General features: G+C 34.1%; 1 protein-coding gene across 3 annotated transcripts in view; it reads left to right on the top strand.

Annotated features, from left to right (window-relative positions):
* The window catches only part of DNAJC13 (DnaJ heat shock protein family (Hsp40) member C13), a 117099-nt gene that overhangs the window by 25180 nt on the left and 76669 nt on the right, over positions 1–15250 (top strand). For all 3 annotated transcript variants that reach the window (XM_036266123.1, XM_036266124.1, XM_036266126.1), the window contains exons 3-9: positions 4313–4388; positions 5210–5359; positions 5727–5768; positions 8954–9154; positions 11602–11808; positions 11902–11997; positions 12366–12457. In XM_036266123.1, coding sequence (XP_036122016.1) covers positions 4313–4388; positions 5210–5359; positions 5727–5768; positions 8954–9154; positions 11602–11808; positions 11902–11997; positions 12366–12457 — 864 coding nt within the window. The remainder of the gene's footprint in view (positions 1–4312; positions 4389–5209; positions 5360–5726; positions 5769–8953; positions 9155–11601; positions 11809–11901; positions 11998–12365; positions 12458–15250) is intronic.

The raw sequence follows: 15250 nt of genomic DNA, 5'->3' as shown, positions 1-15250 counted from the left end.
GGGGACAAACTGCAACTAAGGTACATGCCCTTAGCGGGAACTGAACCCAGGCCTCTCTGGCCTGTAGGCCGATGCTCTAACCACTGAACCAAACTGGCCAGGGCTCAAACCATTTTTTATTTATTTGAATAGAATTAGTTTCATGATTCTAAGTAACATTATAGTAAATAGGTAATATAAATCGTATTTCTTAATAAGCTATCACATTAGAATAAATCTGTGAATTATGAAAATTAAGGAGTGGAAGAAATGTCTGCTGTTCTATAGGCATTTAATGATGTGTGTTACTTTAGTTCCTGAATAAAAAGGTAACAAGTGCAGTAAGTACAGTTAATAATGAATTTTTCTTAGTTGGGTGAAAAGTTGTTTCCTTTCACATTTCTTTATGTGATGTATTTATATGGCATCTTCTGTCATCATTTTCTTACATGTTTTGTTTATGTTAGGCTATTCCTTTTGTAATTTGATTTTATATAACTTTATTTTTGTAATAAGAACTTACTTTTAGTGTGATAATTTTAAAGAATTAGCCAACAAATTTATCTTAAACCCCATAGAACAGAAACTTACTGTAATTTCTCTTTGTAGCTAGTGAATAAAATGTATTTTCTTTCATGAAAATATGAACTTAGTCTTTTCCTGATGTTATAGTGGTTATGAGTAAAAAATAGGTGTTAAACTTAGTTGCTGCCTGACTTAACATTTTGTTTTAAAAGTAAGCGTAAAGCAATAGGTCATTGATTTAAGTGCATGTTAACTTATTGTTGGATAGATTGGTATATTTAGCTGTTTGACAAACATTTATTGAGCATCTGCTATATACATTGCTGGGTACTATGCTAGGAGTTAAGAGTTTCAAAGGTAATGAAGACATGTACCTCCCTGAATTTATGGGATCTTTGTCTATTCTTTCTGACTTAGGACTGCAATTTTCAACTGGTGTGCCACAGGAATTTTTAAAACATGCAATAACTGACTATTTAGTCAGGAACACTGACCTCTTTTCCCTTAGATCGTTAATTAAAAAATGACAACTGTCAAGACAATAATAGCCGTCCGGTGTAAAGGCCCTGTCTTGAACCATAAATATATAGACCATACAGAGTTGCATCTATTGGTCATGACGCATAATAACCTTGCATCTAATTGGTTAATTCTTGGTACCTGAAATTCTTACATTCAGGTATAGAGCAAAAAGGGTAGGTAATTACTATTATTATTATTATTTGTTTTGTAAGTCAATCAAAATTATACTAATCTTTTTGTTAAATCACCAAAAATACATATTTTTTTGGTGTGCCACAGAATTTTAGTAATTAGTTGATGTGTGCCATGAGATGATGAAGGCTGAAAATCTCTTAGGACATTAGTGACTTAGATAAAAGGCTTAAGCTGCAGATATTGTCACCAACATACCATATATGTGAGATCATTCAGATTTTAATCTCTAAATCTGATATCCAAGGGGCTTTTTAGGCTTTCTTTGAAGGTTAAGGGCTGCTTTTAGAGGTGTTTTAAATGACCCAGAAGTATTTGCCCTATTCCTATAGGGAAGTTCAGCCATTCTAGAGGAGAGAGGCATGGGGAGCTCTTGTGGAAGACGGGAAGGGGAAGAAAGGAGAATGGAAGGGGATTTTAAGAACTTTCTTATAGCTTTCTTTATAAGACGGCTTTAGAGCTTAGTATTTATCTGACTGATAGCTCTGAGTTGACTAGTCATGACAGACAGTATTTTGGGCCTAATGGGCACTTAACTCCAGGATCCTTTTGTTGAAGGATCTAGAACATTCTCTCTCAATAAGGTAGCCACTAACCACTTGTGGCTATTTAAAGTTAAAATAATTAAATTTAAATGAAATGTAAAATTCAGTTGCATTAACCACATTTCAAGTGCTCAAAAGCTACATGTGGCTGGCTCATGGCTGGCTACCTTACTGGACTATAGAATGTTTCCATCATTTCCAGAAGTTCTTTTGCACAGCATTTATCTAGATGGCAAAATCACATGAGAACCACGTTAGAAGGGGCTTAGTTGTGTGGAAGTTAGTCTAGAATTGCAAAGGATATTTTGTTAACTGAACTCCAAGACTTTGCATGTGACAACATCATTTAACATTTAGAATATTTCAGGCATTTAATTTTTATACTTTTGCTCCCAGAGTAAAGTAAACATTCTGTATTTTCATTTCAGGATTACAAAAATTGGCATGTCTGACTCTCAAGATGATTTTGAAAGTTAGAATTTGTGATTGTACACATTTGGTTTTATTGTGCAATCTTCTAAGGCAGATACTGATTTAACAAGATCTTATTCTTTTATTTTTCTTTGTTTCCATTCATTGGTTAAGCCTCTGAAGTTTTGAGACTTTTTAGCTGTTTAGGTAAATCCTCATCTGCTTCACTCCTCTTTAGAAAGCAGCAAATGAATGTTTTTATGTTAGAAGGAAGTGCTCTCTCATTCTTTAGTTTCCTGCTGGACTTTAGACATGTGAAGTTAGGGGGAAAATACTTGTAATATAGCAATGCTGTTTGTATGAATATGTAGTAAAGATTAATAAAATCTGTTATTTTCCCCAAATGGAAATAACTTTATCATTTTATTATATAATATACTGATTAGAAAAATGACAGCAAAATTAAAATATGGGAAATTTCTCTTGATCTTTTTTTTTTTTTTATCCTCACCCGAGGACATTTTTCCATTTTTTGTACAGATAGAGTGGGAGAGAGAGAGAGGAAGAGATAGAGAGAGAGAAACATCGATGTGAAAGGGACACATCGAGTGGCTGCCACTGCACGACCAACCAGGGTCGGGGACAAACTGCAACCGAAGTACGTGCCCTTAGCGGGAACCGAACCCGGGTCTCTCCGGACCGCAGGCCGACGCTCTAACCGCTGAGCCAAACCGGCCAGGGCTTTCTTGATCTTAATGGGAATATTTCTAGTGTGTTACCCTTGAGTCTGATAATGGCTGTTGGTTTAAGGTAATGTATGTCTTTTTACTATATTAGCAGTTTAACAGAGAAAAAAACATCTCCATAGATATCAGAAAGGCATTTGATTATATTTAACATCTTTTTGATAATTTAAAAATCTCTTACTAAAATATAGATATTCCACTAAATATGATCCATTTTATTAATAGGTTTGTCTGATATTGAACTCTTTTCCTAAAATGAACCTTCTTTGGTCATGGTGTATTACTATTTTAATATGCTACTTGATTCTTATTGCTAATGTTAATTTTAAAAAATAGATTGGTGTATTTTTTTCTTCTTTTTTGTGTTGTCTTGTCAGATTTTAGTGTAACTAAAAGAATTGAGAAGCTGTCCTTACATGTTTTCTGGATCAATTTAAAAGCATAGGACTTAACCTGTTCCTTTAAGGTTTTATTTCATTGTTTGAGCCTTGGTGCTTTTAGGATATAATCCTTTGCAGCTTTCTTAAATTCTTCTGTGTCGGGATTGATTTACTCTTAGTTTTCAAATTTATCAGCATAGATTTATACACATCATTTTTTTTTTTAATTTTTGTGTCTATGGTTATAAATTCTTCTAGTCTAAATTTTGTTATTGTTTTCCTTGACTAGTGTTTTACCTACTTTATTTCCAAGGAATGAATTATTCAGTTTCAAATAAAGTTTTCTAATTCCATTTCACTTTTGTTATGCATTCCTCTCTCTTCTAAAGGATTACTGATATCTAAATGGTTTTTCTCCTTTTGATATTTGTTACTTTAAGTGAAGGAAGTGAAGTGAGAAGTGAAAATTGCTTGTCTGTGGTGTATGCTTCCTATTTCTATAAAATTGCGACACTTAAATGTAATAGGTAGTTGCTTAAATAGGAATAATTAAGATTCCAGAATATGGCTGTGACTGACCAGTTGCAGGTCATAGTTTTTCCTTCCTTTGTATCATGGTTTTCTTAAAAGGCTACTTTGAAAGAATTAGTGGTATGCAATATTTGTGTGTGTGTGTGTTTTAAATAGTTTTCCCATTTAGAATCTTTTGGCATCATCAGGTGGTGATTTGCTAACTTCATGTATACTAACAACACAAGATTGCTTGCGCAGATCATACTTTTCTACTTAAGGATCTCACAAGTTCACAATAAAATGAGTAGTGGGTGGGTTTTAATACCAGTAGTAACATTTTACAATGTTAAAAATGTGAGAATATAAAACTAAGCTATATTTAGACATAATCAACACAATTCTGTTTATGTACTGAAATGCTCCTATTGTGTTGATATATATTTTTTCTTACAAAATGTTTCTCTTAAGACTAAATTTAAGTACTTGTTTTCCTTTGTAGGTATAAGCGTGTCTTTTCAGTTGGGACCCATGCGATTACTACATATAATCCCAACACTTTAGAAGTAACAAATCAGGTAATCGTGTTAGAAGCTATTAGGTGTTTGTTTGAATGCCATTTGAAATTTAAAAGACAGGGTATGACCTATAACCCCTTGGCCTGAAATCAGGTTAAAACTTTAGGTTAGAAAGTCAGATTTGAAAGAGATTGATGTGCTTATATAATGCTCAATGCCCAGAATCAAAAATAAATAAAAAGGAAGCAGGAAGACAATGTGCTTATTTCTAGGCTCTGTATAACTTTTTGCTATGTTACTGTAGATTGTAGCCATCATGCTTATGTAAAATGGGTAAATTAGTTCTTTATATTTTTAAAGGCTATATTGTTAGTGTAGTACAGACATACATAAGTCACAAGGGCAATGGTTGGAAAATATTTGTCATGGAACTAGAATTACTGATTAGATTAAAAGTCAAGACTAACCTGAACATGAGTAAACAAAGATGTTTATATATATTCTACCTCATTTTAATTCTAAATTAGGCATGTTTTACAGATTCCTATTTTTGTTGTTTTTAACAGATTTGCAGGTAATGATAAAATTTCATTCTCCGGTTTGTTTCACTTCTATGTATTTTAGTTGCTTTGGGTTAATGTCATTAATCATTAAAATTGTTAATACAGATAGGATTTTTTTTTTATTGTTGTCTGATGACTGAAAACCTTTAAAAAACTTGGTTATAGAATTACTCTAAGACGTAACTTGTAGATCTCAGTATTATTTTGTAAAATTTGTCTTATTTAATCAGTGATTGTGAACTTAAAGTAGTGAAAATAATTGTTATATTATTTCACTATATTATAGCACAAATTCAAATAATTTCTTTCTTTTGCTAGTGGCCTTATGGAGACATTTGCAGCATCAGCCCTGTTGGAAAAGGACAAGGAACAGAGTTCAACCTCACATTTCGTAAAGGCAGTGGGAAAAAGTCAGAAACTTTAAAATTTTCAACAGAGCACAGAACAGAACTTCTTACAGAAGCATTGGTAAGAACAATTCCATGGTAATAAACTAAATTTCTTCTCTTTTTTAAATGAAAGGTATATTGAAGTAAGATGTTAATGTTCTGAGCCTCTCTGTTCCTATGCGAATGTTCTCTTGTTGACCTTAAACATAACACTGAAACTTTCACTTTTCTCTAGCTGATAATTGATAGTTTTAACCTTTTGAAGTGTATATACCGAACAAAGCAGTTATATGTTTAATTACTGTATCTCATTTTTCAGTAAAGTTCCACATACTTTCTATTAAATACCCTTTTTTTAATATCAAGGTTATCAAGTTGGGATTTTACTTGTTTTGGAATCTTCCCTACCAGTCTGTTATCGAATGTGGTTATATTTTCTCTTTCAGAGATTTAGGACTGATTTTGCAGAAGGAAAAATCACAGGAAGGGTGAGTATTTAACATTTGTTAATATCTATATTTATTTGTCCTTTATTGTAAAAATCATTCCATGATCTGTGTGTTCTTTTTCTGGCAAAGCTAAAGGGAAAAAAGGAAACAGAATTTTAATGTCTCATGATACTATATGATAGATGAATGTAGTTTAGCAGGAAACTCAAATATGAGGAATTAGATTTATGACTGTTAATGCTGATAGTTGGGAAAAATCTTTAGGCAGAGAACTATGGAACTTTAAAGACAACACTGTCACCATTTAACTTAGTCTTGATTCAGTATTCTAAAGAGCAACAGTAAGCAGCGCATTGCTGGTAATACCTGTTGAACCATGCAGTAGTTTTTGGTGTAGGAGTATTCAGTTTCAGAAGTATAAAAGTTGTAAGGTTTGAATGTATCAAAACTGTCTTATTATATGTTCTTGCACTGGATCTGGCTAGCAATGTAGCTCTGTGTGGTACATCGACAGCTTTGGGGAAATCATGGTTATGTATTAGAACCCAGGCTTTCTCTAGTCATTTTACAGCAGCATTTAAACTAAATCAGAGACTTCTGGGGTGGGGAAATGGGCGTTTATGCCCTTTTCACTCCCTTGAAATACTGATTTTTTTTTTTTCCCCCATGAGAAGGTATACTTTTATAACTGGGGGATAGGAGGGGGCAGAATAATCCCTAAACTCCCAGCACTGTTCAGAACTTGAGCTTCTGGCGAAAGAGAGGAACTGAATTCTTTTTTTTTTTCCCCTCTATTCATACTATAATTTATTTTCAATCAAAATGAAAAGTAACAGTTTTCTACATTCTTCTCTGACTGTAGGTTGTTTACTTTATTGGCAAGTCTGAGAAAAATTTCTAAAGCATGAAGATCACATATTTATGCATAAAATAAGGAAATTGTTCTATAGGAACTGAATTCTGATATGCTGGCAGTACCATTTTATGTCTTTTTAAAGCTCTCATCATCTACTGTTTTAACGTCCCAGAAGTCTTACTGATCTCAGCTCTAGCAATTGGCTGGTTGCCCTGGAGCCATTTAAAATAGTTTAATGGCAGCTGGCAAGCTGCTTGTTTCTTGTTCCTTATGAAATACAGATTTCTATAAATTGTAATTTGGTATTCTTATTTTAATTATTTTATGTTAGCAGGTGATCTTTCTGTATATCTCACATATTTAGAAAACAACTGCTTCCAAACGCATACTTACAGATTTGATTTTGTTTGTAAGCTTCCTTTTATATCAGTTAACTCGAGCAGCTTAATATACTTTTTAAAACTTTGTGGTGGAGACATTATCTCTAGAAGATTGCCTGAAAGACAGTCCTCCTGATTTTACACTAGGAATAAGTGGCATGCGTCCCCCCCCCTCCACTCCCCGCCCTTCCCCAGTGCACAGACACCGCCACCCCCCACAAATGCTGTGCTGGCCAAACTATATTCTTACATAAGATGTATTTGGTCCTTGGGCCTCCAAAATTGCTCATAGATAATACCCTAAATCAGGGTCTTTCAAATCTCTTTTTTTTTTTTTGGCCTTCACAATCCTAAGGAATAAATGATGTGTTTCAGTCAGGCATTTCTCATTATGACAGTTGATTATCTATTCGGGGGAATGCAGAATATCCTGCAGAGTGGGTTTGGGTATGTAAATAAGCATAGATTGGAAAAACACCTTTTTTGTGGCTTCCCTTCCACCCCACTTCTGGAGAGGTATGGTACTGTGCTCTCCTTTAATTTACAATCAAGTCTCTAAATACATTCTTGGGTTAATGCAAGCCTTTTGTCTTTCTGCAGAATACTATATTGTGTACAATGATGCCATCAATCAGTAATGCTGAGGGGACTTGATGTGATAAGATCCTATGAATCTCATTATGGGGTTTAGTATTTGGAGTTAGTGAAGGCGTTTATTGCGAAATGCCTTACTCTCTTTTCTGAACACCTACAAGAGAATTTCTCTTATTTATTTCAGTATTAGAGATAGTTCTACTTTTGAGCAACCAATTTATTTTTACCTTAAGAGTCATGTAGCCCTGGCCAGTTTGGCTGAGCGGTTAGAGAGTCAGCCCGTGGACCAAAGAATTCTGGGTTCGATTTCGGCCAAGGGCATGTACCTTGGCTGGGGAGCCCCGGTTGGGGCGTGCAGGAGGCAACCAATGTGTCTCTCTCACATTGATGTTTCTCTCCCCCACCCCCCACCCCCGCCCCCATCCTCCCTCCCACTCTATCTGAAGATAAATGGAAAAATATCCTTGGTGAGGATTTTTTTTAAAAAGTGTCATGTAACTGATCATATTGATGGGCAGGAAACGACTTTTTGGGTGGGCAAGGGGATATTCATTTCACATCTAACAATTTGTTTTCTTTATATTCTCTTTGCCTCATTTGCCTTTATTTTAAATAATTTTTTTCTGTATCATAAATTTTGGTTAGCAGTCTCAACTACACCTTTTTTTTTTTTTTCTTTTTCTCTTTTTAATAATTTAAACTGGGTAGTAAATGGATGTTGACCGTTCTAATCATTTCAGACACTAGGTACTTTAGTTTATGAAAGAATGTTATAGTCTAAATGGAATTTTCCTTGCTAATGAAATTAAATTTCTAAAGATAACTTCCCATTGGTATGATTAGAAAAGCTTAAGGTCAGACTGAGGCTTTGACTAGTTTTGCAGGTATAGAAAGAAAATCTATATTAAAATCTATATTAATAGTTGTTTAAATTGAATACTGTCACTTCCCTGAAATGTAACCTAGCTTTTTTCATATCTAACTTAATTAAAAGAATCCATCAACAAAAATTGAAATCTTTTCCTCAATAAAACTTTTTCAGAATAACATTTCTATTTAAAATTTCCTTTTTTAAAAAAATAGATTTGCGTAAGAGTGACTTAAAATTGTTTACAAAATATAACTCAAAACTTTGTTAATTTGATAAGGATATATTTTCTTCAGTTAGAGTGAACTTCCTTAATTGAAAGAACAGAAACCTCCAAATAGCTAAAATTAATGTTTTTAACAATTTGGATAGTAGCTCTAAATATTTATAGTATTGTTTAGATTTCTGGTTGTTTCAGCAGTGACTAGTACATTAAATGTAATTTTATTTTATGATAAATGTACATATATATATATATATATATATATATATATTTGAACCTAAGATTAATATTATTTTTCTCTAGAGATATAACTGTTATAAGCATCACTGGAGTGATACAAGAAAACCTGTCATTTTGGAAATAACTCCTGGAGGCTTTGACCAGATTAATCCTGCAACTAACAGAGTCCTCTGTTCCTATGACTACAGAAATATTGAGGGCTTTGTGGATCTCTCTGACTATCAAGGAGGGTTCTGTATACTTTATGGAGGATTTAGTAGATTGGTAAGTTCTGTTTTAAAAAGTCATTTAAAAAGGGAAATGAGCATTTGAAGGAAAGCAGGGTTTTTCCACTTCATCTTGAAATTGCATGTGAATCTTTTGGGAGGAAATATGGCATTAAGAGTTCAGGCTTTGGTATCAAAGAGCTTGAATCTCAGTTTGTAGGTCTCTAAAATGAAAATAATATATATAACAGGTTTTGTTGTTGTTTTTTGAATTGTATGTGAATTGTGGGGGATAGCAGAGCCTTTTAAGATGCTGAGACCCTGTTTATCATTACTAGAAGCTGAGCTATAGATGATGACCATCTTTTTTTATAAGAAACATCCAGCCTTTCTTAATAAAACCTCAAATCTCAAAGACGAGCAGTAGAGAGTGTCCACATGGAGAAGCTCAGTTGAACTTACTCTCAATCCTTTCTCTTGAGAATTTTAATTCCTGTTGCTGCCTTTGTGACCTGGGAACACTACTCCAAGATTTTCTTTTTTTACAATTGAATTTATTGGGGTGACACTGGTTAACAAAATTATACAGATTTCAGGTGTACAAATCTGTAACACATCAACTGTATATTGTATTGTGAGTTCACCACCCCAAATCAAGTCTCCATCCATCACCATTTATCCCCCCTTTATCCTTCTCCCCTTTCCCCCTGCCAAGAGTTAGTGTTCTGTACATAAATTATCCTTACCTGGTTGCAGAGCCCAGGGCAAGCCTAGAACTTTTATATACACAAGAAGCTAGAGGGTAGCAGAAGGGTAGTATAAAGAATGAAGGAGAGGGGCAAACAATCTGATTTGCCAAATATGTTAGCTCTTCAGACCTATAGCCTTTTTCCATCCTAGATTTCACTCTTTATTCAGGTGATGGGTGCCATCCATTAGTGTCCCTCATCTAGAAACATACTTGTAGACATTTTGTCACCTCTGAATCCAAACTCCAAAATTGAAATTAGTTCCCTCTCCTACCATAAAGCAGCCTAAAGTCTGCTGTGGTAGTGCTGTCTAAAGGCTCGTCTCTTCTCTGCACTCTGGAAATTTGTAGTGATTAACCTGTTGGTGGAAAACATACCTAATTATAGGAATACGGCCTTGCAGACCTTAACAGGATAACTGTATCACAGTAATTCAGTCAAGCTTTACAATGTATACAGTAAACATTAAGGATGAAAATTGTGATACTCTTCAGCTGCCAACATTTTTTTTTCTTTATTGATTTTAGAGAGAGAGGGAAAGAGAGAGAAACATCGGTGAGAAAGAACATCAATTGGCCGTCTCCTGCGTGGCCCCCACTGGAGATTGGACCCACAACCTGGGCATGTGCCCTGACAAGGAATTGAACCGGCGACCTCTTGGTACATAGGTCCGACACTCATCCACTGAGCCACACTGGCTGAGCAGTTGCCAACATTTTTTATTGCCTAGTGGCATCAAGCAATTTTAATCACCCACTTTCTAAGCATACTCTGCCTTTGAAAAGATTAGCTAAAATGAGCCCTGGCCAGTGTGGCACAGTGTTTGGCCCTGCACACCGAAGAGTCTCAGGTTGGATTCCCAGTCAAGGGTACTTGAGTTGCAGGTGTGATACCCAGCCCTGGTTGGGGCACTTGTGGGAGGCATCCAATCAGTGTGTCTCTCTCAAATCAATGCTGCTCTCTCTCTGTCTCTCTCTCTTTCTCTCTCTCTCTCTCTCTCTCTGCCCTCCCCACCTTCCCTTCCTTCCACTTTCTAAAAAAGTCAATGGAAAAAATATCCTCAGGCGAGAACATAAATAAATAAAACAAACAGACTAACTAAAATGAGTCAATTCATTACTAGTTATAATAGCTTGACAGGTTGATTCAACAGATCTTTATCTGGTACCTCTCTGCATCCACAGGGACTGATAAACTGTTGGGAATAAAATCCACTTTTAAAACATAATCTGATCCGGTGTTTCTCTACAAGGGAGCTATTGGCATTCAGGGCAGAACCGTTACTTTTCTTGTGTGGGACTCTTCCCTTTACAGGACATTTAGCATTTCTGGCCTCCAGGAACCAGATGCAAGTAGCAATACCTTATTCTTGACCTTTGTAAATACACTCCTGGAGGTTGGTTTGTAATGTACATAAGCCAGTGACTTGTAAACATTTAATCATCCTTCAAAGTAATCTTTCAAGAAAGCCCACTATATGAAAACAGATTAAATCAAAGCTACCTTGGTTGAAACTGGAATCCTGCCCACATAGAACCCACCAACCACACTGGATTTAGCTAGGGTCCCTGAGGACCCTTTTGAAAGCTCCAGAGTGTTGTCCACATGATGATGAAAACTATACTCTGAGTAGTTATAATTTCCATTCATTGTGTTATTTGCAGAACTATATACCAGACTTTTCTTATGAGCTGATTCAATAGTTAACATTTTAGTTATTTCAACCCTGACTTTTTAAATTTCAAAATTTGTGCAGCATTTATTTGCATCAGAGCAAAGAGAAGAAATAATCAAGAGTGCAATAGATCATGCTGGCAACTATATAGGTATTTCATTGCGGATCAGAAAAGAACCTTTAGAATTTGAGCAATATTTGAATCTCCGCTTTGGAAAATACAGCACTGATGAAGCCATCACATCTTTAGCAGAGTTTATAGTCCAAAAAATATCACCTAGACATTCGGTAAGACCTGTGTGTTGAAAATAAAAATTTGTTTATCTGGTTTTAATGTTTCTCTTCAGTAACTTTTTAATAATTTCTCAATTTTGTTTGAAGGAACCTGTAAAAAGAGTGCTAGCGCTTACCGAAACATGTTTAGTAGAACGTGATCCAGCAACCTATAATATTGCAACTTTGAAACCATTAGGAGAAGTAAGTTTTATCAGTATTAACTTAAATGGAAATTCTTCCCATTGATAAAAACAAAACAAGTCTTTTTCTATTGTAAGTTTTTTTTCATGCTTAATGGGAAACAGGAAGAATCTGTATTTAATTATTTACATTATTATATTAATTGATCTTTAGAACAACGAATATTTCAAAATTTATTTTCAAAGTATACAATGAATGGAACATTTTGTATGAAAATTTAAATGAGACTTAAGCAAACAGTTTTTAAATTCTGATATTGTAAACAAGTCACATTTTTAAACATTGAGGTTTTAAAAAATGATGTGTTTTTCTAATGAAACACCATAAAACTAAACATGTTTTTTTTTATTGTTTTTTGTTTTTATTAGGTGTTTGCATTGGTTTGTGACTCAGAAAATCCACAACTTTTTACCATCGAATTTATAAAAGGGCAAATACGGAAATACTCTTCAACAGAGAGGTATTTTTAAAAATCATGAAGCTTTTGAAATTTTAGTATGTACAAGGCAAAGTGCTTCATCAAAGAGGAAAAACATGGCTTTGTAATTCAGAACTTTATGTAATTTATGAAAAGACAACATTATTTTACTGTATATTTAAAATGACTGTTTAGTCTTCAAATTCCTAAAGAGAATAAAAATGGTGACTTGATTTTTAAATGAAATGAAAAGTGTATTTCTGAAACTTAAGCTTTTAAAGTGTATTTTAAAAATAGCACCTACCACTTCCATAGTTAAATTGTTTGGATCACAGCAGCAAGTTACTTGAACGTGAACATTCTACTTGAAGTTAGATATCTATAAGTTTGTATTGTTGGGCTAGTTATTTGATATTCCAGTGGAATAGGCCTACATATGTGTATATTACTGTGACTTGGCTATTGATATGAAAACTTATAGCGCATAAATTCCTCCTGTAAGGCAAACACATTTATCAAGCTGTTCTACTGGATTGAATGACTACTGTGAATGACTGGATCTCCCTTTATCTACTAAGCCATTGTCACAGGATTGGCAGTATTTACCTTCCAGGCAGTTCTTTCATGCTGTTGTAAATAGATAAAGACTAAAGTTGTTTTTAAAAGTTAGTTGAAACAGTTCTGGTGCATCTTGCCACTATCCATAATATAGCCTTATTGAAGTATTTTCACTTCCTGTAGTATGACCAGTTTCTTACCTCAGAAAGCTTTTGATCTAAGGTCTGCAAAAATGGTATCTTAAGCAAATGTTATATTTTTACCTGTCCTAAACTCAAGGAAGAAAACTTCTGAAAAAAATGGTGCAGTTCTAATCAGAGGAAGGATCTCAGCATTTAGCATTTGTCATACAGCGTTATACATACATTGTTTAGTTTTGATATTAGCCCTAGGAAAAACATGCCATTATTCCTAATAAAGTTTACACGCAGAAAGGAAAACAATTTCTTTGTGACTTTGGATTTAGGGAAAGATTTTTTAGATATAATACCAAAAGCACAATTCATAAAAAAATATATATATAATTGATTAATTAGACTTTGTCAGAATTTAAAACTTGGCTCATTAGAAAAGGAAAAGACAAGCCGCAGACAGGAAGACAATATTTGGAAAACCATAGCTGATAAAGGACTTGCATCTAGAATATATAAAGAACTCTTCTAACTCAATACTAAAGAAGCAAAAAAACCAAAAATAGGTGGGTAAAAGATTCAAATTTGACCTCTTATCAGGGAAGATATATGAATGATAAATAAATACGTGAAACAATTGAGTCATTAGGAAAAAAAAATTAAAATCACTACATTTCCACTAAAATGGGTAACATTGAAAAGACTGGCAGTGCCCATTGTTGGCAAGGTTGTGGAACTTTTATCCATTGCTGGTGAAAATGTAAAATAATAAAACTGCTTTGAAAAGTAGTTTGGCAATTTTGTCAAAGATTACTTATCACATGATCTAGCAACTTCATTACTAAATATCTACCTAAGAAAAATGAAAACACATGCCCACACAAAGACTTGCATGTGAATGTTCATAATAACATTACTTATAAAAGCCTAAACTAGAAACTCTCCATATATACATCACCTGGGAATAGAGAGACAAAAATGGTGTTCATCCATACAGTGGAATACCACTTAGCAATAAAAAACATATGCTAGGTAAAATAAGCAATGTACCTATGGCCACATATTTACATTTGGCTTTGTTCCTATGAAGATTTTTTTAATAGACGTTATTTTATAGTGCAGTTTTAGTTTCACAGCAACATTGAGCAGAAGGTAGCGAGATTTCCCATATACCTCCTACCAAACCCCACCCCCACAAATAGCATCCCATTATCAACATCCTTCACCAGAGTGCTACATTAGTTACAATTGATGAATCTGTAGGTTTTAACAAATGTATAGTGACATGTATCCATTATTATAGTATACAGAGTAGTTTCACTGCCTGAAAATCCTCTGCTCTGCCAATTTATTCTTTCTTATCCACCTAAACCTTGGCAATCAGTGATCTTTTTACTGTCTGTAATTTTGCCTCTTTCCACAATGTCATAGTCGGAATCATAAAGTTTGTAGCCTCTTTTATATTTGTTTCTTTCACAATCAAGTTTCCTTCATGTCTTTTCATAGATTAACAGCTAATTTATTTTTAACTCTGAATAATATTTCATTGTCTGGATGTACTATGTTTTTTTTTGTTGTTGTTGTTGTTTTAAGCCTGTTCCCCTACTGAGGGACACCTTAGTAAGCTTCCAAGTTTTGACAATTATGAATGTAAAACTTCTGTAAACATCAGTGTGTGGGTTTTGGTGGACGTAAGTTTTCAATTCCTTTGGGTGAATACAAAGGAATGTGATCACTAGATCATACAGTAAGAGGATAGGAGATTTTGGCAAACTGTCTTCCAAAAGAGGCTGTGCCATTTTTCATTCCCACCAGTAAGGAATAAGAGTTCCTGTTGCTCCTTATCCTTGTCAGCATTTGGTGGTGTCATTTTTCCAGATTTCAGCCATTCTAATTGGTGTGTAGTGGTATCTCACTTATTGACTTAATTTGCGTTTCCCTGATGTCATATGATGTAGATAGAGCTTCTTTTCATATGCTTATTTGTCATATGTATATCTTTGGTGAGGTCTCTGTTAAGACTTTGGATTATTTTTTAATTAGGTTATTTTTCTTACTGTTGAATTTTAAGTTTGTTGTATATTTCAGATAATAGTCATTTATCAGATATGTCTTTTGTAAATATTTTCTCCCAGCCTGTGGCTTC

Source organism: Molossus molossus, unplaced genomic scaffold, assembly GCF_014108415.1.
Source record: "Molossus molossus isolate mMolMol1 unplaced genomic scaffold, mMolMol1.p scaffold_m16_p_18, whole genome shotgun sequence".
NCBI lineage: Eukaryota > Metazoa > Chordata > Mammalia > Chiroptera > Molossidae > Molossus > Molossus molossus.
The sequence above is the reverse complement of the archived record's forward strand: the minus strand, read 5'-3'. Positions and strand labels throughout refer to the sequence as shown.